This window comes from Triplophysa dalaica, chromosome 15 (assembly GCF_015846415.1).
Source record: "Triplophysa dalaica isolate WHDGS20190420 chromosome 15, ASM1584641v1, whole genome shotgun sequence".
NCBI lineage: Eukaryota > Metazoa > Chordata > Actinopteri > Cypriniformes > Nemacheilidae > Triplophysa > Triplophysa dalaica.
This window is the reverse complement of record NC_079556.1, coordinates 8,416,242-8,443,704: the sequence shown is the minus strand read 5'-3', so window position 1 is coordinate 8,443,704 and position 27,463 is coordinate 8,416,242. Positions and strand designations below refer to the sequence as shown.

At 37.9% G+C, this 27,463-nt stretch overlaps 1 protein-coding gene across 5 annotated transcripts; it reads left to right on the top strand.

Annotated features, from left to right (window-relative positions):
- Positions 1 to 1,612: 1,612 nt before the first annotated feature.
- rcan3 (regulator of calcineurin 3) lies at positions 1,613 to 22,107 on the top strand. Of its 5 annotated transcripts, none has more exons than XM_056768224.1 (6): positions 3,304 to 3,437; positions 3,749 to 3,893; positions 5,005 to 5,102; positions 12,881 to 13,054; positions 16,939 to 17,110; positions 19,687 to 22,107. In XM_056768224.1, the coding sequence occupies exons 2-6, from the start codon at positions 3,839 to 3,841 to the stop codon at positions 19,839 to 19,841; spliced, it is 654 nt and encodes a 217-aa protein (XP_056624202.1). In that variant the 5' UTR covers positions 3,304 to 3,437; positions 3,749 to 3,838; the 3' UTR covers positions 19,842 to 22,107. The 5 variants fall into 5 exon arrangements, with proteins under 5 accessions (XP_056624205.1, XP_056624206.1, XP_056624202.1 ...); XM_056768226.1 differs by having other exon boundaries at positions 3,311 to 3,437; positions 3,749 to 3,813; XM_056768228.1 differs by lacking the exons at positions 3,749 to 3,893; positions 5,005 to 5,102 and adding an exon at positions 1,616 to 3,208 and having other exon boundaries at positions 3,399 to 3,437.
- The last annotated feature ends 5,356 nt before the right edge of the window (positions 22,108 to 27,463 follow it).

The window sequence follows — 27,463 nt, the reverse complement described above, 5'->3', positions numbered from 1 at the left end:
ATGAAGATGAGATGCCGTTCGGAGAGAACGAGGAAGACTCTGAAGAGATGATGGACTTGAGTGATCTACCTACATCTCTTTTTGCTTGCAGCGTACATGAGGCTGTGTTTGATGAGTACAGGCAGCAGGTGAGTGTGTGTCTGTGTTTAAATATACTGTTGAGGTCGAAATCTAGAGCACTTTCCTGTTCTAACATATCTAGACAAACATGTCGATTAGCAACTTGTGAGAAAAATTCTGGTGGCCATCACTAGTAAAAATATTCATAATCCTGCCAGATCATGTTTTGCTTTAAATCCATTTATTTCAATTTCCTATAGAAGTGAGAATCCATCATAAAAAAGGGTAGTCGTGGCCTAATGGTTAGAGAGTCGGACTCGTGACCAGAAAATGACTCGAGCAACCTTACCCCTACTTGCTCCCGGGTGCTGCAGTGATAGCTGCCCACTGCTCCAGGTGTACGTGTCTTCACTATTCTTTGGATGGGATAAATGCAGAGGTCACATTACGGGTATGGGTCACTAAATGGGGGATTTATGAATGGGGGACTAATAATACTATATTGGGGTCAAACCAGTGGAAGTCTATGTGATGTATTCACCCTTTATATTTCTTGGTACACTTATAGTCATAATTCAGATAAAAAAACTGTGTTTTTACTGGCCTCCAAATGAGGCTTCATCCTTAAGGGTCTGTGTGAGCTTGAGATGAGGCATTATGGAAAAGAGAGGCTTTCTGGTCCACTGACACACACTTTTGCACTAAGGTCCTCAGGCCTTTTGAGTGCATGCTGGGTTCCTTTATCTTTTTTCACAAACACTAGTTTTTCAAATCTGGCATGCTCCAGGCTAATGGAGGTCTTTTGAGCAGTACATTTTAACCTACATTCAGAAAGCTGACACCCAGAGGACAACATCTGACGTCCATTCTGCGTTGCAATGCCGTTCATGGAATATTTATGGTGCATGTTGAAGCGATAACCTAGTGGCAGGGACAGAGAAGAGCTCTTCTGTGTTAAGGAGATGAGCAGAGATGTGATTTTGCAGAGAGAGAGGGAGAACAACAGAAACACTTGGGGCGTTTCCGAGAAAACCATTTGTACTTCTCTGAAACCCTTAAACTCAAAAACATAATTCTTGGGTCCGGATTCTGTTTTCAAGCCTCAGTGAGAACTAATAAGACATTTTTTATCTTATTTTTGTCTTTATTTTATATTGTTTTTTTGAAGTCTCACAACCTACATTTTATTCCTATACTTTTTCCTGTAGTTTTTTTATAATGATAAAAAAGGTTTTTTTGGAGAAAAAAGAGACTCATTTAAATTTAGATTCAGCTCGGTAGCCATTTTGCGAAAATGCATTATTCTGCATACAGTCCTCCTGTTATTGCATGCATGGCCTTTTTTAGTCAACAATACAATCAATACTAGCAAGAGATTCAGCTGGGTAGCAATATTGCTAAAATGCATTATTCTACATACATTCCTCCTGTTATTGCATGCATGGCCTTTTTTAGTCAACATTACAATCAATACTAGCAAGAGATTCAGCTGGGTAGATATATTGCTAAAATGCATTATTCTACATACATTCCTCCTGTTATTGCATGCATGGCCTTTTTTAGACAACATTACAATCAATACTAGCAAGAGACGACTCTTATTGTTTGCATTTTTTGACCCAGAGTGTGAGTTGTTATATTTAATAAGTCATTATCCCGTGGGGATGGTGTATAAAATAGTGAGAGCTACAGGTTACCCATAATGCCTTTCACTCTGTGATCTTTAGTACTAAAAAAAAACATAAAATCAACCCGTTAAGTTAGACTTTATTTTGACAGCCACTTTGTAATGTGAATTCCACAATTCAGAATCACACCTATTCTATTAAAGAACACTGCGCAGTGTGTGAATTATTGCTCGCACCCCTGAAGACTTTTGAATGGCTCTGTATGAAAAACACAAAATTGCTCATGCTCTTCAGGAGTAATGTTACTGGGTGATAATTGTGGCCTTGGGTGGAACTAAGAGAAACTGGGTAAACAGCTGGCCTTTATTTCTGCTTCAGAACTAGCCTCCCTTGTCCTAAATCTCATTTACTTTATCTGTTCTATTCAACCTGGTGTGAGGCAAAAGAGTAGCCGGTTTTCCCTCTCACACATACACTCGCTTTTATAGGTCTTTCATTTGGTTGTGTCTGTCGGCCTGGCTTTGTTGTTTCATTAAGAATGTTGACCTGCTTTGGTGGCACGTGCCTCGATTCGACTTCCCGTCCCCTTCCGTCTCTGTCCAATGAGCTCTGTCAGGGCTAAAGTCCAAATAAAGGACTCTTCAGATGGGGGTCAAAACAATGGATGTGAGCCATGCCCTTAGATTAGTGTCTATAAATAGTCCCAATCAAGAGACCAGGCTGTGGATGGAGTCCATAAACGTTATATAGTACAGTCAGTCGGTCAAAAAAAGAAACTCTAAGAGGTCATAAAGGATTGCCCTGTCTAGGTTTATTTTGCAAATGTACATTATGCCACTTCTAATCATCAAATAAATAATTGTAATCCATCTATTCTCTATTTAGGGTTTTGGGGCCGATGGCAAGTAAACATTTTGAGTATATAGACAGTATAAAGTACTTGAATTGTTTAGATATATTATGGACGTGATTAATAATGTTTACTTGTTAATAATGAACAAAGAAGGTTACAATGATTTTTCCTATGCTAGTCAATGATGTCCCAGAAATTTCAGTTGCAAACAATTTTCCAAATATCTTTGTGTTCAACAGAACCAAGAAATGTATACAGGTTTGGAACAACATGAGGGTGAGTAAATGATTATTATCAGTTTTAGGTTAACTATCCCTTTCAGAAAAAGTAAAAGGATGAAAAAGAAGATATGAGAGCCGTTGAGAGATAGAGAGTCAACTCAAAGCTCTAGACTCCTGGACACGTTGTCCAGACTCTTTCAATGGCTCTGATATGACCTAAATAATATGTGATATTTCAACTTTTTCTTTAAATCAATGTGATGTCAGATTATACTTGGTCGGTTAAGGAAATTCCACATGACATGGTTTTAAATCACTGCTTCACAACTGGTGAGTTGGGACCCAAAAAAGGGTCACAGGAGTGTTAAAATATTCTGCTACTGTTCAACTTAGGGTCCTAAAGAGAAACCAGTTGATAACCGCTTCTCTAAATGACACATCAGCACGTAAGTTATTATATAATAAGATGCATGAATAGATTCACTGCATTGCTAATTTTAGTGCCCCGGTAAGCAGTCCATGAGCCTGCTGCTGACCCGTTGATGAGACTGAATGACATAGTTAGGAATTCTACTGTTATTATTCAGAATGATGTGGCTCATTTACATATGTGACATTTTTGTGTTGTGTAAACAGATTCCAGTGGAGAAAGCTGAAAACAGTCTTGACTCATTGGTCAGTAGTAACACACTATTAAGTTACGTATACTCTGTGCTTTATTATTTCCTCTTCAGTAATGTAAAATGTTACGTACAATTAATCTATTTTCCATGTTCAGTTTATGAAATGTTCTAAAATGTTCTTGCTTACTTGTTCATACACATCACTGTCACATTTATCTCCTCTCCTGGAACCCATATCTGCTGCATCACCTTCTGCTCCTCCTAGTTCTTGCACTCTTCTGCACCTGAACTCACTTGCTTTTTCTCTCACCCAAATACACTCAGTCTCTCTCTCTCTCATTCTCCTCTCTGTGATATAAATAGCATGCCCTAGTTTGTGATGATAGCTGCAGTGGTGCCAGGGGGTGGTACAGCGATTCATGAGTGAGGTAGACTGTCAGTCTTTACACACGCATGTTTGCTATGATGGTGCCGTGTCAACGTTCATCACAGTGCTGCACGCACGTAGGTATGTTTGCGTGCATGTGTGTTGAAGCTTCACCCAGCTGAGCATTGTGTCTTGTATGCATTGTTATCCAGAATCATCCTTTTCTCAGAAAAGAGAGTATTTATTATGTTGATTTCTTTCTATATTATATTTTGTTTTGTGGGGTTCAATTTCTGTCTGTGAATGAACAATTACACGTTCATGGATTTTCACTTACTGTACTTGTCATCTGCTTGATGATTTTAGTTTAAAAGCAATTTATGTGGCATTAATGGAATGGCCCCTTGAGACCAGCTGGCGTTAAATGTCTTGCTCAAGGACACAATGTTGGTAATACTAAATTGTGATCCCAGTTTATTCTGTAATTGGATGTGGACTTCTAATCTTTACATTACCATCACCAGGAATGGTCCAACATAGAAACGGACCTCCTGATCCCATTGGCCTATTCAGTTTTGACACCCCCGTTATATTTTTTTCACAAAATTGACCAAGATTTTACTAGTTTGACTAAGGATATGTAGCAAAGCCATAAAACCCACAAGTTAACCATTTTCACTAGTAACGTTAGATTAACCAACATATTTGTAGTAAAACTATGGTAGCTAATCAAATAAAAACATATATACTACACTAAAAAACATGGTTAATAATCATCTGGTGAGCACCGGTCCAACACTTTCTGGACACTTTTATTTTCTGTACACATGCATTTCGGTATGTGTGTCTCAACATTTCTATAAGGTGTTTATGAGCTCATGTTGACTATTAATACTTTAAATCTTATTTGAAACTATGTATCGTATCATCAGTAAATCAAATAAACGTTGACGGCATCGTTTGTTGGCAAAAGCAAACCGTTATGATGCAGAGGTCTGTGCGCGCTGCGCGGTCCAACGAAGGAGTCGATGACGTCCATGTGGCGGCCGAGAGCTCTGATTGGTCCGTTCGCCAGAGCCCGAGCAGTCTTCACGCGCTTACAGATAGCATCGCTCTCAGATACAGAGCCGTAGAGTTTGAGTCGGTCAGTCATCTTACCGACAGACTTTAAGCCTCAGAGAAGCACGTGAAAGTGTGAGCGAGAGAGAATAGAAGAATACGAGAAACAGTTTCTCTGTCTGTTTGCAAGCAGCAAAAGAGGGAATGCCATCAATAAACATGAAACTGGAGATGCTGACGCTCATCGCCTGCGATGTAGACACTGATGTGTTTACGTCCGACAAAATGCAGGTAACGCAAGTTTATCTAAAAGTACAAAAATGTGCACGTTCTGTTTATAAGCACTCTGTGGCGCATGGAGCGGTATAACTGCATGCGCGCGCTCATATGTGTGACGTTTCACTCAGTCGGTTCCTTGTTTCTCAGCGTTGGAATTTTTCTCAATGAAACCGCAGTTCACATTAACATTCAGCTGCATGCGCACAGATGGCGTCAATGATCTGAGCTACTGACGCGCGCAGCCTCGATGCGGAGAGGCTCCAGACGGGCTGCGCCACCCGTTTTATGTGATCATGAAGCAGTCGGTGTGGTTTTAAGTTTCATGCTCAAGAATCCCGTATATAGGAATAGACAATTTGGTTATGTTAGTCTAAATGTGATGATATCTAATGTAGACGCAGTGCCAGTTGCCCTTATACACCTGCCACCCAGAATACTGCAGGTGTGTCAGGTAGGACTGCAAGCAACCACTGTTGCTGTGGAAGAGAAGCATGAAGCTGTGACATGATGTTTGCCACAGAAATGTCAGTGGGATTTTGTTTTAAATGAGAGACCGAGGACAATACTGTCAGTTCCTCAGCTGGAATTTGCCTGATGAGGCGTATTCTTAGACATGAGAGCCACTGTGTTTTAGACAGGTATTCCAAGCACTCTTTTTATTACATTCTGGGATGAATCAGGGTGTTTTTTTCCAACATGCAACATTTTTGCATATTGAAATACTGTAATACAATTTTTATTTTATAAATATTTTTTGCAATTTGATTTGATCTTGTTTTATTTGGCTTGATATTGTCTTGCAACTCAATACCCTGCTTACAATAAAACTTTTTTTGCTGAAACTATGAAACATTTGCCTTACACAAGCCAGAAGAAAACAAGTTTTATGGTCTGTAGATTAAATCTTCTATTGTTATAAAACACCCTTTATATATATTGTATATATATACTGTGTTTGTGACAGTCATTTCTGAATTTGACAAAATGTCACATTAAATGAGTAGTTAACCTTCAAAATGAAATGGGCTTTTAACAAAATCTTTCAAAATATCTTCTTTCATGTTCTGTGGAAGAAAGAAAGTCATACAGGTTTGAAATGACGAGAGGGTGAGTAAATGATGACAGAAACAATTTGACGGTGAGCTATTCCTTTAAAGAAAGCTCAAAGAATCAAAAAGAACAATGACAAGAATGCCATTTTTAGGTGACCATCATTTTTGTAAGAAAAAGAAAGAAATGCAAATAAAAGGACAGAAAGACAGGTGTTGGTACTGGAGACTGCAGTGGCTTTGCCTTCTTATACCCTGCAGTATCCTGCCCTGAGCGGGTACCAACTGCAGAGAAAGCAAAAGAACATTCACAAGGAAAACAGGTGGATGAAGGTGCTGGTATGTGTGTATACGTATATGCATTTGTGTTGCTTCTAATCTGGGTTTTTGGCTGGTTTGAGGACACAGGAGATTATAAGGAGCAGCACGTGAGTCATGGTCAGTGACTACACTCATCTCTGCACAACAGCTTGTCTTTTTCTTTTACTCTCTCTGATCAGCTTCATTCATCTACGTGAGTATTTTTCTCATTCTGTGAGAACCAAGATGGTGGATTGTAAAAGAGTTTCTTTATGTTTTATAGACACAGCAGATCATATTCATCAACAGAATGCTGAAATATTTTCTAGATTGTTAAGAAAACAGGAATGGGCTTTTAGTAGCCTTCTGATCGGCAATGTCCACGTTAAAGGTCATCCTGGTCAAGAACTGCCCACCTAGAAGAGACTGTCTAACTGCCATGTTAAGCAAGTTATTGTTCATTCAAAATATATGTTATTATTTGGGAATTGAACCCACAATTCCCAAATAATTTGGGATTGCTATCTTAATGCTTCACCAGTTGACTTGCAGCAATCCCATTTACACAAATGGATAGTGCAATGCATTATATTTAATAGGGAATCATTTTGCTAAACCCGACATAGGCTTGTGGTGTGTGAGAAATGCGAGCCTAGTTGTCCTTGCATCAATACTGTGTTTCGGATTCTGAGAGCAGCTGAGATCTGAGCATGGCCACTGGAACAGGTGTGGCCTGTAGTGTGCGTGTGTGTTCCGTGGAAAATGTTGTGCTATGGAAAATATGCAGACATCAGCACATTGAATCTGAAGGTTATGGGTAGGACTCTTGTCATTCAGATGAGCACACACACACACACACTAATCAGTTAACACGTTGATGCTTGTTTAAATGATAAGGACTAAAGCTTGATAGGCACTTTGTGTATTGCCTTTATTAAACATCCTGGGCTGCATTTCCCAAAAGCATCGTAGCCTTAAGTTGATCTTAGAATCATTGTCACCAATGGAGCTACGATCAATTTAAGGCTACGATGCTTTTGGGAAAAGCAGCCCTGTTTGTGTCAGAAAGCAAGCACAGCCACAGTGATTCCGGTGAATTTCCATCAGCATGTACTGTGTCATTGGATGTGGTGATACTGTTGCAAGACAAGGATTGAAGTTATAATCGCAGTGGTGCATGAACAGGAGATGTATTGATATCTAAATTCTGCTCCATCCATCCATTGTGCCCTTGAGCTAAGCATTTAACTCCAGATGTTCCCTGAGGAGACTTCTCATACAATTAGCACTCTGTAAATCACATTGGCTAAATGACAGCGAACAAAGTTCAATCTTTTAACTGATGAGATTTTTAACGTTGTATTTAAAGCTAGTTTACTGAAAACTAATCCATGAGTTTGGTAGAACTGACTTTGAGCTTTCATTCACTTTCTCTCTTACATACTGTCCTTTTCCGTTACAATGGTGGGCACAAACTCGAAGATGGTGGGGGTTTTGTAACTTGATGTTTGTAACTATAAATTAATTTAGCTACTTTGATAAATACTAATTTGCAAGCTTCTGCATGCAGCTACAGTATTCAGGGGTTGTGTGCTTCTGGTGATGAGAGGATGGGCTAAGTTTGCATGTTGAGTCTACAAACAGTAACTAAACATCTTGACTCTTTGATGCATGATGGCTGTTGAACACATGTTATTTGTTGAAAATGTTATTACATTTTCTAATAAAAAATAGGCAGACTAATCATTCAAAGCAAAGTAATGACTTAAGGTAGATGCCACCTCATATGGTGCCAGAAGAGCGAGTGACAGGTAAAACTGAGGCTAGCATAGGACTGAAGCATATAGATCAGGTTCTACTCAGGTGAGTAATAAGATCTGAGTTTTGGCAGGTGGGTAGACTGAAGCCTGTGGCCTGAGATAGCCCTCCAATGAGCATGCTAAGTTATGCCCATGTGCTTTATCTCTTTCTCTCCTCTTAGATAGACGGATAGATGGATGAAACAGAAAGATGGATGGAAGAGAGATAGATACATCTGTAACCCAAGAGCAAAGCTAGAGCTCAGATGTCACTGTGAGGTTAAAGGCATTCGTAGGTACTTATGACGTTAGACAAAAGGCTTCTGGTCACCCACTTGTGTCCATTTTCCTTTGTGTCGGGTTACCATCCATCATAGCATGCACAGCAAAGATCTTTCCTGCAAACTTGGTTCTCGGGAGGGAGCTGACCTGCTCTGAGAATAACTTACACTGATGTGACAACTGTAGAGAATTATGTAACTTTGGTGTTTTGTTCACATTTTGACATTAGGTAGGGTTGCATTGAATGTAGGGGTTATGAAGGAAGTTTTTCAAGGAGCATTGGTTGAAACCATGTTTACTGGATTTCAGAATAAAATTCTGCATGTAAATTGGTATTAATAGGAAATTACACTGTTGCTGGTATGAACTACTGACATTTTCCCATGGCAAATTGCGAATTGACATGACTAATACCAAATAAATATGGCTCCTTTATAATATATTAAATATTAGACTTTTATGTACTTATTGTAGTACATTATAATAATAATGAATAGAGTTCATTTAAATAAATTAATAACAAATAAATGTTTTTGCATGTCTGCATTAATGAATCAAACATTAGCAGCAGGTATACTGAGCAGATCCTATACACTGATCTGACATTTTGCCAGTTATGTTGAGAATTGAGAAAAACAAAATAAGTTAATTTTGAAGAATGTCGGTTACCGAAAAAAGGTGGTACCCATTCACCAAAACCAATGCAAGTCAATGGGTACAGCTGTTGTTTGGAGACCAACATTATTCAAAATGTCTTACAGAAAAAGTCATACAGGTTTGAAATGATAGGTGAGTAAATGATGACAGAATTTTCATTTTTGGGTGAACTATCCCTGTCAAATAATTTTAAACATTAAACCTTTTCCAGAATCTGAGAAATTGCCTTAACAACAATATCTGTGAACCCTTGAAAATCCCCTTGGGCTTTTTCACCAGGCCTGTTAATTGGATATGTACTCTTCCATTGATTCTAGTACAAAAACCACAACAGAACTGAGTGATGGCACCAATTCCACTGGAGCCAATCAGGATGACAGCATTTGTTATTGTTGTTTAACTGAGTGCTGATAAGAGTGAGGAAAGACCCATTGCCCTCTGCATTTAAAGCACACATGATGAAACGCTTCGGCCACTTTCATTTATTCTTTTCACAGAAGACAGGGATCAGCTTCTTTTGTGCAAAACTGTTTTCTGCCGGGCAAGTTGGCCATGCAGAACAGCTACTTGGCTACTGTACATGAATCATGCGTGACTTTATGATAACATTTAGATTTTTTTTTCTAGCTTGGCCGTCCTGTTTCCAGGCTCTGTTTTGCAGACTTGGATTTGAAGCAGCAAAAATTCACTCATCTGACAGGCCAAACAATGAACTAAGGGGAACTAGTTGTGATATGGAGTTTAGGGAGGAATGTAATAAACTATGTGTGGAGTGATTTTGGTGGTTTGGAACCTGGATGGTTTTATTATTAGACCATTTATTTAGAAAACACCCATCATGTGCAACTGCCTCCTAAACAATTGTTATGTAAAAATAGCTTTTTTAAGATATTCAGAATTAATATGCGTTTTGTTTGTGTATAAATAATAAAGTGTAAAATAAGCCTGAAGCGTCGAAGGGCCCTTGAATGGCAGCTGGTTGTGGTTTTTGTGATTTTAAAAGTTTCTCCTTATTTAACAGATTAATCTTCTTAATCATTTATTAATGGTTGTATTCTCAGCATAAACTCATGACAGAATCCCAGAGTGGCATATGTCCCAGATTCAGCTTTTATGGCTTTTGAGTAATTGAGTAATTTAGTGGAACGACCAATGAACGCCCATTCAAGACTAGATGTTTACACACATGTGAATTTGAAATTTCTTGACCACCATTTGAAATGTTGATTATATCAGACAAATTTATTATTTAACAGGACAAAATGTTTTTCTGTTTTGCATTGAGTGGTGTTTAATGATAATGACTAGAACGCATGAAATGGGTCCATGTTTTGTCTTTATTTAACTGCTATTTCTATGTTCATACACCGTGGGTCCCCTTACATGTAATTCGTCATGTTGTTTCTACAGTATTCCTAAAAGGATAAACCGCTCTACAGAATAGGCTTTTATAAATACGTTATCTTCTTTGGCATTAAGTAGTCCTGTCTTAGCCACCGTAGTGCTTATTTTACAGATTCTTTCTGACCCTCAAAGTGAGAACTCTCAATCTATCTCTTTTGAGTTTCTGTGTCACTTCAGGCTTCAGTCACGTCTGCTCTCTGTCTGTATTTCTATACTGTGTCTTTCTCAGACAGAAATAATTAAAGATTTGTGCAGACAGTCTTACAAAGAAAGATAAAGAATGTCAACTACCCTTATGCATCTTTATGAAAGGTTTTCACTAAACTAAAAGTTTGCATGTCTAATACGGGACTGGACTTGATCTGAGAAACAGTAAGTTTGGTTTATTGCAGTTTAGGGTTGTTCCAATTGACAATACTATGTGTACTATCCTTAAACGATAGTTGGCTGTTGGCCAATATATGTTGCAAATTAATATTACAAACGCGCATTGCGCATTTCTTCGTGCAAGAGATCTTGCAATGCACGCGGTTTAGGTTTTTCCTCACGTCAGAGAGAGTTTATAATGTGTGATGTTTGAGTTTGCCGCGCACGAGAGAGCCTGTTATGAGCGCGGCTCGGGCCTTGCAGGAATTGCTATGCGTGTCAGGGTTTAAAACCAGCGCAAGAATTGTTCCTGTTTGGCAATGAAGTAATAACAGCGAACAAGAGCATCAATGACTCATTTGGAAAAATGATATTGACTTACAGCAAGTTTACTTTCTCTCGTTTAAAAGGTTGCGGCGGGAAGTCACAAGGTTGCAAACTGTTTCCCAAAAGCATCGTAATCGTAAGTTAATCTTTAGAAGAACTATTGTCACCAATGAAGCTACGATCAACGTAGGCTTACGATACTTCTGGGAAACGCAGTCCTGATCTGATTGGTAGTTCTTACAATTTCCGACTGAATTGAGTTTTTTTTTTGCTGGTGATAATTTTCCGTTTGTAGTGATAAACGCTTCTCTCTGTCCTTCATCAAAGTTGACCGCAATGATCTCCTTTGTCGCCACCTGTTCATGCCTGGAAGGTCCATCTGATTGGCAGAGGTCTGAAGTGAGCCAGCGAATACACACCTGTGCTGTTGTATAACAGGCTTAAATAGGCCTTACATCACATCACTGCCCTATACACTGTCCGTAGCCGTCCTTTAAGAAAGGCCCTTTATCCCTTCCAGTGTAAAGTTGGTATCAAGTTAAATAATGAGGTTTTGTTTACTGTTTTTGTGTTCACACCCCTACAGTGCTCTCTCTTCCCTTCCTGTCTTGTCCTCTCTGGCTCATCTTCTCAGATTTCATACTGAACAGTCATTGGAACAGGCTGTACTCTTGTGTAACAAACACAGATTCAGACATTAGAAGAATCACCTGCGCTGGTGTGTTGCATTTCAGATGCTGGAGCCCCCACCGGGGTTAAGTATAGCTCAAAGGAATAGTTTATCCAAAATTAAAAATTCTAAATAATAAATTTAGATAAATTGTCACTTAGTTTGTGGCATATAACAATCATTCAAGTTCATGCTGGTTTGCCTATGAAAAACATGCGGTCCACCAGCACTAACCAGCTTGGGAGTTCAGGCTGATCTGTTCAGCCTCGTCCACATGCAGTTTATTTCACATGGCACTTGCTCTCTCGCTCACACATGAACACATTTAGAGCTGGAGTGTCATTTTGGCGGATGTTCGCTCCTTCCACCCGGGTAGAGTGTGTAAGTCAACACCGCCTGCAGGAAACGCTCTGCGCTGCACATGAATTAGTGATTGACACATCCCCTCCTGTTACACAATATCTGACTTCAAAACACACGCTGTGGTCAGAAATACACAGGCATACACGCATGTCCATGTTGCATGTGAAAAGGAAAAGATGATCATTGTGCCCATATATTGTAGTTTTAATTTATCGGCAGATGAAGGTCAGGTCATAGTTTATTCTTATACTTACATTTCACTTGCGACTGCCACTATCTGTGCTTCCAGATAATGAACAGTATGAACATCAGCAGATAATACATGAGATCTGTTTCAAAACAGAGTGAACGCACACAAATATTAAGGAAAGTAATCGTTTTTTTTATTCAGCTCAGGTCGTTTTTGATGACTACATTTTAGTACACTTTTTTTTTTGTTGATGGCAGTGCTCCCATTGAACTTGTTTTGAGGTCAATATAAATGTTACTTTAATTAATCTGGAGTAGATAATTGAAACGGATTGATGTTTTTAGCAAGTATGAAATGCGTGTTCCCTTTTTTATCGTCCCCAGGAGCGGTTTGAAGCTCTCTTCAGGATCTATGATGATCAGATGTCCTTTCAGATGTTCAAGAGTTTCAGAAGAGTTCGGATCAGCTTCAGCACCCCAGAGGCGGCTGCACGTGCACGTATCGAGCTCCATGAATCCGATTTCAACGGCTCTAAGCTAAAACTCTACTTTGCACAGGTTTGTTTATTAATGTCCTTATTTCGTATGCTTCTTTAACACATCATTGGTCATTTTTGAAAATTGTGTCTCTACGGCTTTGTTCACATTTTAAGTGATGATATCTGATCCTTTTGATTAATTTTCAGTGCATTTACATCAGTTGCATTAAAGGTCTAGTGTGCAAAATATAGCGGCATATAGCGGTCGGGTCTGCAAATTGCAACCAACAGCACTAAGTAGGCCTGTGTCGATAGTCAATTTATTGACTTATCACGATATATATTAGGGATGGGCATTTAAAGCAAAAATAATATTCGAAGATCGATGAGAATTATTCGAAAGTTTGTCGAAATTCGCACCCCTCCCCCACATGCAAGCATTTACAGTAATACATACAAATAAACGGAGAGAGAGTGAGACCATTTACGCTTTAAATCCGTATGACGACACACTGCTTTATGTATTATGGAATAGGCAATCTTACATCGAGCCATACATTAAGATAGCATGCTGAAACATTAATATATTAACAATTAATATATTAACAACTGAATGAAGGCACTTATTAACAGTACGCTGATCAACCTCTCATTATGCTAGTACATTTCCTTGTAAAATATGAGCATGCACATTTAAAGTAAACCAACTAAAAAACTTTGTGATTGATCAAGGAAAATACATTTAAGCTATATAGATTTTAGACCAGACTTTAAACACGTTAAAACATGTTTAATGAATGACGGCATTTATTAACAGTTCGGAGCGATTTCATAAATAAACAGCTCAAAAGGCTTCAGTTTCTATTGTCATGAAAAAGTTTCTCCAGTCTGGCATCGATCGATTTTCTAGACGTAACAGTAAACTCGGGCTGTACAAACTGCATAAGATTTTTAAAACCCTCTCCTTGGACAAAGCTGATCAGAAGCATATCCTTAGCGATCATCTTAGTAATTAAGCCGTTATTTGCTCCGCCCGTCTGGCATCCAAATTGTGTGATCTGACCATAAAACTAGCAACTGATGGCTGACCTGTGGATGGACCTGCTGGGTGCTTCGCCCTCAAATGACTGTGCATCGTAGTTGTTGATCCATGATAACCCAGCTTTGCATTGCAGAGTTTGCACTGCACTTTATTCTCATTCATTTTATTAAAGGACTCCCACACAGAACTCATTTTTGACATCGTCTTGACAGTGTGCGTAACTTCGTCAACAAATCTTGTTTTCAAAAAAAATGTTTTCCTCTACTGTCTCTTCACTGACAGCCTTTAGGTTTAATGAGCGTCTTTATTGTAAGTGCCACCCTTTGGTTACATGAACACGTTACGCATGAAAACATGCAGATCTTTTTAAGATCGCACACACTATTCGAAATTCTATAATTAAATAAACAAATCGAATATTCGAAATTCGTGACTCATCCCTAATATATATAAACTTGACGTCGGTAGTTTTTGGTGATACAATATTTCGCCATTGTGTTTGTATGTGCGTTTGTTTACATAAAAATGAATGACAGTAAAATTGTATCCGATCGCGCTGTCTCTGTTAGCGCTGCCCCTTGTCTGGGTCTCAAAAACGTGGCTCGCACTCACACAGTCGCACACCTGCCAGTTCGGAATACTGTAGTAGGTTCGGAATACTGTAGTAGGCCTAGGCGGCTTGGTGTCAAAGCCAAAGGCAAACCTCCCACCCCAATCCAAAACAAAGGAGCTTGTGAACAAGACGCTCTATTCTTTAAATACGGAGGTAATGAAAACATCAACACAACTGATTCAAACAAAAGCCGCTTTTGGAGCTCGAGAGAGGTCTTATACAGACAGCTAAAGGAGCCAGTCTTTTGCTGTTTTTGAGCCTCTGATTATGTTTGTTGGGTGTTTAACAATGGATGTTCATTTTCCAATTTCAAAAAATGCTTTATATTTCACTTATTTCAAGTCTGTTGTTCCCTCCTGTCCCTCTTCTAACAAAACTACTGGATTTCTTTCGGTCTATATAAATTCCCTCCTTCCGAAACGCTCTGATTGGTAAAGCTAACCCGGTCTGTCGTGATTGGTTCCCCGCTTAGAGTGTGTGTAGATGTCCCACCAATACCATATCAGCGAGCTTCCGCTTCTTAGGCTGTTATGATTGGTCAGTGCCCCTCTCAGTGAACATATATTCATAAACTTTGGCTTTTAGCAATAAACAGTTACAATGGGGTCAACTTCACTTTATCAGTTAAAAACATGCGGATCAATCGAAGTGTAATGGAGGGTGCATGTGAGTCAATCTTTGTTAGAGATCACAAATCTTTTTTCTACTATGGCAAGGGAAATGACACCGGACCGAATGGCATTAGACTGGTTATAATTAACATTATAACAGAAGTGTTAGTTTTGCCTTTTTATATTGGACAAAAGTTGGATAATAAAATAAGCAGATTGACCAGGATACATTTTCAAGCAAGACTTCAAAGGACGTTTAATAGAAGTGTTTTAGAGGTATGTGCACACACATACACACACAATATCAGTGTATTACACAGAACAACTTTCACAGCCGATGTTTAAGTCATGCAAGCTGTTATTTGACCGTTGGTTATCTTAGAATGTGTGTAGCTGAATTCTTATTACAAGCTGTAGGACAGTGATGAAAGTGAACGTAGTTAAGTGCGTAGCTCTGTTCACTAAAGAAGGCCTCTCCCCTTTTTTGGCATATTCCTTTAGCCGGAGGTTATTAAAAGCACTCTGAACAGTGACATCATGTACCCGGGAAGTAGAGGGCTGTAGTCCGATTCCCAGCCGTTCTCTGTAGTCCTTTCTGTTAAAGACAATATCTCGCACTGAACTTTGAGCTTTATCATTTTGCAGGTATTGTTCATGCTCTAATAGCAAAATTACGCACTAAGTTAAGGTTAAAAAATGGGATCGCGGGGAATGGGACCTTGAAGTTAGATATGACATGTCACATGTATGAATATACCTTAGACCAATTTCAAACTGTGTTTTTGTTCGTACCAGATAAAGAGACATTGTTTTTCATTGCTCAATTGGGCAAGTGTATCGCGACAGGCCTAGCACTGAGATGTTGTCACATTTTCGAAGGAGATAATGTATTTACAAAACGCTCTTTAGAGCAGTTTGTCCGATAAGGGCCACTGTAGAAACAACATGGTGAATTCCATGTAAGGGGACCCGTGGTGTATACAGATAGAAATAGCTAATTCAAAGGTAATACAAACATAGCGCTTCATAACGTAAGGTCTTTACACACCGTGCATATTATATTCCATTTCTTTCAATAGATCCTCCAAAAAGTTATACACTGGACCTTTGCAATACCAAGATGAGAAGACTCATTTTCATAATGAAATCTTGCTGCAGTGCTGAACTCACCAGACAGCATACTTGTCAGCATTAGCATGTTTAGAGAAACATGAGATCTTGGGAAGTATTATATAAATGTATTTTTGTGTATTATTATAGTACATTATTATTAACAGGAGACCCAAGGAAAGAACGGGACAGTTTAGTTTCTGGTTTATCTTTTCCTAAAGGTTTTTCAGCTGGGATAACTAAAAGAACATGTAGTTCTCGGCATGGCAACACACGCACACACCTTCATGTATGGCAGATCATTTTTTGATAATTGTATGAATCAGAGGAATATAATTATAGGACCATTGTATAGTAAACGTTGTGGATGCTTTTGACACTTCTTATTGTGCAGTTGCGTGTGGGTGTGTGCAGATAGGATCTAGGACATTGTGTATCTTTAAGATTTTAAGAATAACCTGTTTCCTTTGTGGGATGGTGAGACAACGGTCAGATATCCTGTGTGAAAAAGACTTCAAATCAATTACATCTAAAAAAAATCTAAAACTAAATTTGGTTGCAGTAAAGTTTCATCTCTCTGGCCGCAGGTGCAGAATTCAGGCGAGGATGTGGACAAGACGTACCTGGCCCCACCTCAACCTGTCAAGCAGTTCCTCATCTCTCCACCTGGGTCCCCGCCCGTGGGCTGGAGTCAGAGTGAAGACGCCTCACCTATGATCAACTACGACCTGCTATGTGCTGTGGCCAAACTAGGTCCAGGTAGCATCACATTCACACACACCCAACAGTGTTTATTTCTTACATGGAGAGACATGCTGTATGTGAAACCACACACACAAACTATCAACATACAAGCGTATATGACACAAAAACACATACAAGTGTCTTGTGTGTGTTTGTGTGTTGGGTAGCATATGGTCTAAACCTCTGTGTTTTCTGTACAAAGGCTTTTGAACTTTGTATTTTGACACAGGAATCAGATAATAATGTATGGACATTTTAATTTATGAAAAAAGTATTGTCAATTGCAAAATGTGCTGCTGGCGAACACGTCTTATGTATAAAGATTGAGTCATGTCAAAGATTATTTGTGTTTGTCTTGTGGGCCCTCTGCTGGTTCGTGTTTAAAACTCACACATAAGAAACCTGTTACTATAGCAACGCTCATTTTGTTTCCTATGTGTTAGTACAGTGCTTAGTTGTGGGCTTCCTATTACTTATTCTCAGTTTAGTAAAACACCGGTAGTGTTTCCATAATCTTTTCCATTAAGAAAATTGACCAAAACATTGTAACCAAAGCATTTCGATGGAATAGATATAGTTTCTTCTTTAGTAGTAGATTAGATTTATTGATCAGACACACATTAGCTTAAGAATGTTCAATATTTGTTTTATTGTGTGAGGAACATTAAGGTGAGTAATGTTAGCAGAACAAATATCTGCGTGATCAAAGTACAGTGGCAAGAAAAAGTATTATGAACCTTTTGGAATTTTATGGTTTTCTGAATAAATTTGTCATAAATTGGGATCTGATCTTCATCTTAGTCAAGGGAATTGACCAAAAAAATTCTGATCTTTCATGTCTTTATTGAACACACTCATTCAACATTCAAAACGGCAGTGGAAAAAGTAAGTGAACCCTTAGAATTAATCACTGGTTGACCCCCATTGGCACCAATAACCTCAACAAGACGCTTCCTGTAGTTGTGGATCATACCTGCACATCGTTGAAGAGGAATTTTAGCCCGTTCTTCCTGGCAGAACTGCTTTAGCCCTGTCATATTCTTTGGACGTCTCCTCTTCCAGTCAATCTTTAGCACATCTATTGGGTTGAGGTCTGTGCTCTGACTTGGCGACTCCAAAAGGCGGATTTCGTTTTTCTGAAGCCATACTGTTGTGGACTTGCGCTGGTGTTTTGTGTCTTGTAGAAGGTGTCCTTCACCCACCTTCTACACAGTTTCAGCTGATGTACAGACAGTCTCACAATATCCTGAAGAATTGTCTGATATACTTGGGAATTCATCTTCCCCTCAATGATGCCAAGCTTTCCAGGCCCTGATGCAGCAAAGCAGGCCCAAATCATGATGTTTCCTCCACCATATTTTACAGTTGGGATGATGTTTTCATTATGATATGCCGTGTCGTTTCTACGCCAGATGTAGTGCTGTGTGTTTTTTCCCAAATAGTTCAATCTTAGTTTCATCAGTCCATAATTTTTTTGCCATTACAGCTGTGGAGTGTCAATGATATCTTTTGCCAACTTCAGGCATGCAGCAATGTTCTTTTTAGTAAGGAGTGGCTTCCTTCGTGGTGTCCTGCCATGGATAAAATGCTTGTTCAGTGTTTTACGTATTGTAGACTCATGAACAGAGATGTTAGAAAGTTCCTATGATGCCTTCAAATCTTTGGCTGTTATTCGGGGTGGTTTCTGTACATCACTGATAAGTCTTCGTTGTGCTCTTGGTGTCATTTTGACTGGGCGCCTACTTCTTGGTAGAGTAGCAACAGTCCCAAAGTGTCTCCATTTGTAGGTTGTTTGCCTAACTGTAGACTGGTGAAATTCTAAAGTCTTTGAAATAACTTTGTAACCCTTTCCAGCTTTATGTAAATCAACAATTCTCTGAAACTCTTTTTGGCGAGGCATGGCTCACATAAGTGTGTTCTTCTTGTGCAGAGCAAACTCCAAAAGTTTGAGTTTTTTATCAGTCAAAGAAGCTGTAATCCACACCTCCCAATTTATCATCTTAGCGAGACTCCAGGTGTGCTAAAACCTGACCAATTAGCTTTTTTGAGGTCATTAACTCAAGGTTTCACATACTTTTCCACAAGCACTATGAGTTTTTTTGGTTGTTCTCAAATAAAGACATGAAAGACATTCATAAAGACATTCAAAAAAACTGTTGTGTTATCATTTTAGACGCATTTTATTTGTCATAACCCTTGACTTAGATGAAGATCATATCACATTTTATGACAAATTTATTGAGAAAACCATGAAATTCCAAAAGGTTCACATACTTTTTCTTGCCACTGTACTTCAGTCGTAAACCTCTAGTTCTTAAAGCAGAACTTTAAAACCTTGCAGCTTAACTTTGCTATTTCTGTCAGACCGCACACATGAACTTCTAAATGTGTGTAAGAACTTAACGTCTTACATAGTTCAGTGGCGTGTCGCTTTTCTGGGAGTGTGTGGAAGGAAGTGTAGTCAACGTCCCTGGATGTAATGAAAGCTAAAAACAAACTATTTGTTCTCTTATACACCCTGTGAAATATGGCAACATATGTCCAGCATCATTTTTGTGTTTCTCTAAAAAAACATATATGTCGTCCACCAGGTGAGAAGTATGAACTGCACGCAGGTACAGAGTCTACTCCCAGCGTGGTGGTCCACGTGTGCGACAGCGAAACCGAGGAAGAGGAGGAAGGTCAGCCCAAAATGAAGATTGTGCAGACCAGACGTCCCGAAGCCCCCCCGAAAGTCTACAACTAAATCATTCGCCGCACTGCACACGTTCTTTCTCTCTACCTTTCTCTCATCCAGAGAAAGACACGCTTTATTTCAACGACAAAAGGCTAACAAACGGATGCATTTGAAGGGGTGCTTAACGCATCAGAGGCTTATGGTGTTCTGAACTGAACTAGTGGAATTAACACAGTCTCACCGATGCCTCACCGGGACAGCCAGTGGGGCGATGAGTTTGCAACCTCACCCCCACATTTAAACCACTTTCATTCCCTCATTCCGAGTCTTTATACTGTAGCATTACGGAGCAGTAATTGTATTTAACAGTCGTAGAAATAGGTTACATGTAAACTTTGTTACGGTTTGTCACTTTGATCATCAACCAAAAAAGGGAACTATTTATTTCCTCGGTTTCTCTCTGCTGGCTGCGTCCAAGTTTATCTCCATATCGGTCTGCAGAGGTGCCGGACCTCGCCGGTGTGAGTGTGCGTGTTTGCGTGTGTTTGAACCACACCAGAGCGGCATGAGATTTTCAATGAAAGCATTGAGAACGAAGGGTTCATTTGAAACATTTAAATAATAATATTGTCACGTTTGTTACGATAAACAATGATTGAGAGCGAGGGTGTTAAACATGTTTGTTAACTAGGATGAAAGTGCATTATTCTTACTGTGTATTTGATACCACACCCATTTTTGCATGCTAACTGGTGTATTTTATACTATGTTCAAGATTAAAGCAAGTGCTGTTGAGCATATCTGACCCCTGTCTGTCAGTGAGATGAACTGGCCTGGGAAAGTGAAGAGGTTTGACAAACTGACTGTATTGTACTTGTGGAACTCAATGTTCACGTATGGACCTGATTAAAAAGTAGTGAAAAATGAATCGATGGTGCAGAACAAAAGCAAATTGAGTTGCTCGTCTTTCTTTCCTCCAGTTTCTATTTGGCGCTCTCCTTTAGCTTTTTATGATCAAATTATGATGGGGGCTTTCTGTACTGCTTGCATTGTTAAGCACTTGAAGTTTTGGGGATATTTGCATAGATTTACTAAATCTAGAGTTTCAAGATTACGTGCTTAATATGGGCAGTATCAGAGAATTATTCCCAGCTCAATTATTTTATTCTAGTTTTTTTATGTTCAAAGAGAAATTGTCTTTTAATTTATATGGCATCAAAAACTCTTGACTAACTCTTTGTTATGTGCAGCTACCGGGCCCAGTACTGCTGTGTGAATGTTTCTTTACTGTTCTATGTTGTTAGGTTTGTACTTGGCACTGACAAAAATTGAGATATTTTGTGTCTTGCAAATTATATTTGGTGTATTTTGGCCATAAACATCTACTGTGTTAATTCATACCAAAATTCTTAATACTGAACACCTCCGCAATAATGTGTTGAACCAATATTAGAGCGTAATGGCACTTCAGTTAGCCTCACAAAATCACATTTCAGTGTAAAAAGGGATGAGACCAGTTGATTGTGGTTATATTCAATCTTATTTCCAAATGTGATACCAAAATGTTGCAGACGCTTATGTAAATCACAATAGATATTATGCAAACAAATGACTGTGATGTGACTTTATAATTTGCCTTATTTTCACTGCTCACGTGAAAGTGTTTTGTTTAAAAGCAAATCCTTTAAAGACTCCTTTAACAAATAAAACATCAAATGAAAGATTTGATTTGTTTTGTAATTCTGAATTTTGATTCATGCATGCTGTGACTGGAATAGATGTCATTTACAGTTTTATTTCATGTTGAATGCAGAGCTGTTTTCCTTTCCATCATGTTGTGTTTCAGGTGTTCGATTAGCGCAGCGGGGAGAAAAAAGTTACTGATATTCAGCTTGAACAAATGTTTTCTTTTTCTATTTTTATTTGTGTGCGTTTTTAAGCTCACATTGAAGACAAAAGATACAGAAGAGAAGTGAAATACAGGAACAGATGAAGCAGGGTTGAAGTGAATGGCAGTGTAATGTATTGACATTTTTTTTACTGGTGTGTTGTTGCAGTTGCTTCGTAACGCAGTGAAAATGATCTTGTTCTTTTTTCTATGTGTACAGATGGTCGGTTTTGTCAATGTTGATGTTCTGTTTGGATGTAGATATCTTCTTGTATCGTTCCTGTAGTTCACGACCAGTGACTACAAAGCAATAATTTAGAATTATATATGTCTCTGTCCAGTATGGTATGTATTTATTTGCAGAGTTGATTCTAAGCTTGCTTATGTTTGTGTAAATATGATTGTTATTTGTTTCTCATTAACATATAAATAAAGGTATAGAAACGATTCCATAAAACACAGGTGTTGAATTGTCTTTTGCACACAGATAGTCAGCTAGCAGAAAAGAAACAGAAAAGGGTGCGTCTGATTTACACTGATGTTTAAGATGACCTTTCATATCTCTGTTGAAGCTCAAATACCATATCGGTCAAGTGTTACCATGGTGCTCTTTTACAATAGAACTCTTTTAAAACAGGCAGGAAATATAATAAATAAAAAATAAAGGAATAATATAATAAATAATAAAAAAGCAAAGGAAGTTTAAGCCTGAGAAATAATAATAAACATAGGCTTGTGCTAAAATGAGACTTTTATTGTGTTAGTTAGGTGTTTTTTTTTTTTTTTTTAACAAAACAAAAAACAAACGTAAACAAACAAACAAACAAAACAAACCAACTGCAGTTTGATTGATATTAATTGGAATGCACAATGTTTTTTGAAAACTCTTTGATATAGTTTGGTTCCAAAGTTTTTTATTGTGCATTCCAATCAATAATACTCAAACTGCAGTAGGTTTGTTTGTTTCTACAGCTAGCTTTCATAAAAAAACACAATAAAAACATGATAATATAATATATATATATATATATATATATATATGGGTTGTTGACATGACGTGGCATTTTCACTGTCAAACAATATAAAAATATATTTATATATAACTATATATATAAAATATAATTAGAATGGTCATAAAAATAGATTGTAAACATATAAACATTATTTATTTTGAAAATATATATTTTTTGTCAAATTAAAAATGTATAAAACACAATCAATTTAAATGATACAATATACACTACATGTTTGGAATCAAAAAACTACACTGTTTGATCTATGGAATAACTGACTCTGGTCCTGTATGTGTTTTGTGGACTGAAGTCATCCTCCTGGACTGAAGTCTTCTTCCTCACAGTAAAAGACAAAAGACACCAGAAGCTGCATCGGGCTTATTACACAGACAACCGGGAAGCTCAAATGTGCAGTAACTGTATTTACACCACAACTCCATAATGTTATAAGATTGTAACAAACACTTAATACAAACACTAGACTACAATTACTTGACACGAGGAAACAGGAACTGGGCAAAAAAAGGCATCTACAGACAGCATCAACGTACACAGTGCACAGTGCACAGTACAAGGTCTACACAATGAACGAGCACAGGACAATGATCACGAGGCTGTTTTAAAGGGGAACAAACACAGGATAATTAACAAGGGGCAGGTGTGGGTAATGAAACACTAATGGGAAGGCAACAAGGAAAAGAGATGGCGGGAAAAACTGACGAGACACGAGAAAGAGCATGTCAAGCCAAAAACTATAAACAAAGCCATGTCTTTCTCACACGAAACCCAAGGCAATGCCAGGACTCCATCGCAAGACCAAGAATAAACATGACATGATGGTGTAATCATGACATAAGACACTTTATTCACATTTAATTTTAATCGTAACAGTTGTAACACTTTTAGTTGTATTATTCTAAGGCATTTTCGGGCCTTTAATGTTGAATTTTGAAGGCATTTTTTGCACAAAGCCCCGTAATTCTCAGACATTGGTTGGTGCAGGTTGGGATTCCCCCATTCAGGTACCTGAAAAAAATTATCCGCAATAAAATATTATGTTTGAAGACAAATCTTGGTTTCCTCTCTCAGAAAAGTTTTAACAAAACCCTCAAAGCATTGTTGACCCAGTCCCTCTGCCACTCTTGCTACCCACCCTATCCCTGCTTTCACATTTTTCTTGTACCTATACTCTCTGCCACCCCTTTGTTAACTACGCAGGCCAGCATTGTCCCAACATCTTCTGCCACACTCCAGCCACAGGTAAACACTTGTAAAAAATTGATAAAGGCACTATTTACTGCCCAATTACAGAGACATTGACAAAAGAACAGTGGCTTGAGCCAATTTTAAGGGAAAAGTTATGTTTATACAAAGCTTAATAGTTGTAATACACTTTAATACACACATATACAGTATATTATTATTATTTTGTTAATTCATTCTATATTTTAGGTAATGTTATTTGGAGTAAAAAAATGTAGTTAGGGTTCAACAGTTATATTAAGGTAATCAATTAAAGGGATATTCTCTTTATTAGAAGTAATCATGTTTTATTGTTTTACAATGTTTGCACAAGTATACATTGCCCTTCATGTCATTACTTAATGGATGAACCTTTGGGTGTGTGGACACGTCCCTATCAGATTTGCACACCTGGGCCCTTTTTCCCCCACAATATTCAATATTCTTACACATATTTTGTTCTGAACAAGAAGTTAAGGGATGTCCCCATTTACATCCTCATACCATCTGGATCAGTCATAAGGGCAAACCTTCAGTTATGAATAGACACCCTGCTAGTAAGAATTCTCTCTATCTTTATTTTAACCTTTAAAGATTATCGTAAATTCAGTTTGTGTCAGTTAGTATATATAGATAATAGCTGACATTGCTGTTCTAACAATCTACTTTAAATTTACACACAATTCAAACCTGCACTGTGTGAAAGAAACCATGTGGACAACCAGTTGCCTGTCTCATAAAATGTAAAGCAAATAACCTCTGAAAGTTATATGTTCAGAGGTCATGTTTTATCTGTACTTTTATTAACTTTGTGCCTCTCTTATAATGTTGGCCGGCTCAATGATGTGTTTTTATAATTTTGCTTACAAATGATAGGGGTAGATTCATTTTAACGTTAAAAGTTCAAATAAGTGACAAATATTATTTTCAGTGTCCAAATTGGCCAATAATTGTTACGGCCAAACAAATCGGCTTCTTCACTATGCCTATGATGTGATATCTGCCAATCAGTACACATCAGTCTGTTTCTTGAGAAACTAACAAATACTGATAGTAAAGATAAGAATCAGACACGCTGATGCCATGCTGAGAATCAGTCATTGACAGAAACAACAGGGACCTCCTGAATTTAAATTAATTTGACAATGTTTTAGAAATATATTTGCCTGATCTTTTTAAGTTGTCTGACTTTTCAGTAAACTGGGTGTATATTGAGAATCTGCTCATAACTGCTGCAACCGGAAAAAAAGACTCGTGTAAGCTTGTATCTTATCATGTACCCTCAGAAATTGGTTCAAATTGACTAAATTAAATAGTTAAAGCTGTGCCTTTTTATCGCCATCTTTGTTTGACAAATAAAACTGTAGGTTACTTTGCACACTTCTCTAAAATTCAGAAGTCAAAATCGACGACAAACTTCCATTTTCTGAGGAATCATACCCATCAGATGAACTATTGTGAATTGAGATAAGGAGGCAGTTTAGATTTTCTACGAATTTTTGTTGATTTCCATAACCAAAAGAAAGTTATGGATCGCAGTTGGCATAGTCATCTTTCATCTGATACGAAGATTAATATGTATGTGTATGTCTTTGTGCCTTTCACTTACAAGGAGTACAGAAGCTTAAATATGATTAAGGGGCAAATTAAGAGAGTTAAAACTATGTCAACATTCTAATCTTGAAGCCGGATGTGTAATGACCTCGGGGTTGGTGAGTGATTGCAGGGTTGTGTGTACCTGTGGTCGTCATGTGTTTGCTAATGGCCAATGGAAACACAGACTAGCTTAAGATCTAATCTTTAATACCTGCAAAGCAGATGGTGTATGCAAGAGATTCCATGACCAGCTCACATACCAACTTAAATATTGTTTATGAATTTGTATAATTTCATTAACTGTGTTTCTTTAAGTACGGGCACATTTTGCAGCAGATGCTTTGTTTTATTAAAAAAATCCAATAATCCCCAAAATCATTTAGATTGTTCCAAACATGTATACATTTATTTGTTCCGCTAAACACAAAGAAAGTTATTTGGAAGAATGTCAGTAACTGAGCAGATCTCATCCCCCATTGACTCCCATAGTATTTATTTTTCCTTCTATGGCAGTAAATGGGGGATGAGATTTGTTACGTACATTCTCCCAAATATCACATGTTCATCAAAACAAAGAAATGTACACAGGTTTGGAACAATCTTAGGTTGACTAAATGATGACAGAATTTTCATCTTTAGGTGAACTATCACTTTAAGACCACATATAAAAAATTCTGGACACATTTGTAATACTTTGGTCAGTTAATAATAACAAAACGCAGCTTAATATTATTTATTTGAATGAATGAAAAAGAACGTTTCATGTCTATCTTTGAATCGCTTAACTAATCAAGGTTGATATAGGATTCAGAAAGTAATTAGTAACTAGTAATTAATTACTTTTCAGATTAACTTACCCAACACTGAACATGACTAATGTCACCGTGGTAACCTCAACAAAATGTAAAACAAATCTGTAATATTAACGTGTAAGCTTCAAATCAAGCTATCATTATATCCAAAAATTTTGAGATATAGGTTCATTAAACCCCGGCTATGCAGCCAGCAATGGCATGACACACAACTTCTATCACACCGTCATTTCCATTCCATAATACTATCAAACACAACATGACAAAAAATAACAAAGTGATAGAACTATTTAAGAAAATAAATGTTTATTAATTTTATAAAAGACGACTGGCCCAACCGTGCACATCATCAAGGAAAAATAATTATGAAAATGTGTTTAAGAACAACCATGCACAGATCATTCCATGACTCAACCTTTGTTAAACACCAGTCAATCAATCAAATCACATGACGTAACACGCTCGTGGCGATGGCCATTATTCAGTAGATCAGCTTTGTTTGAACTAGATTGAGGCTGTGGACAATAGAGTTACTTCTGTAAGTCTCTCTCCTCCAGTTGTTTGTGAAAGCCGAGCAGGACCTTTAGAAGAGCTCTTGTTATATAATGATCCCTACTGACAAAAAGCTTCCCACAGAGGAAAAAAGGGAAAGGTGCCAAACACAGGAACCACATTTGCCCACTGGGACCGTCAAGCTTAGTTACACCTTAAAAAAAAAGGAAAGGACATACAAAAGGCAGAAGAAGAGAAAGAAATGTATATACTATACATGATTGTATCTTGATATATAAATAAACAACAATATGTTGCATGTTACAGGATGCTATGAAAAATGAAATGAATCTGAGTCTCTTTTGAAAAGAAAGATAACAAGTTTGCTCTTTACAGGTAACTTGATTCTCATTGTGGCACCTGACCCTGGCTGGCCCACTGGAAATCCCATGAGTGAAACTTTGTCATGAGATCGCTTCGAGGAAGGAATCCCTCAAAAGAACAAATGTCTCCTTTCTGTTATGGATGCGTGTGTGTGTGTGTGTCGGGATGAAATACCCTTTTAATGAGTGCTTTCAAAAACGACACGGTACAAAATAGACCGAAGTAGATGACTCATCTTAACCTACAGTTTTAACTATGCTGTTC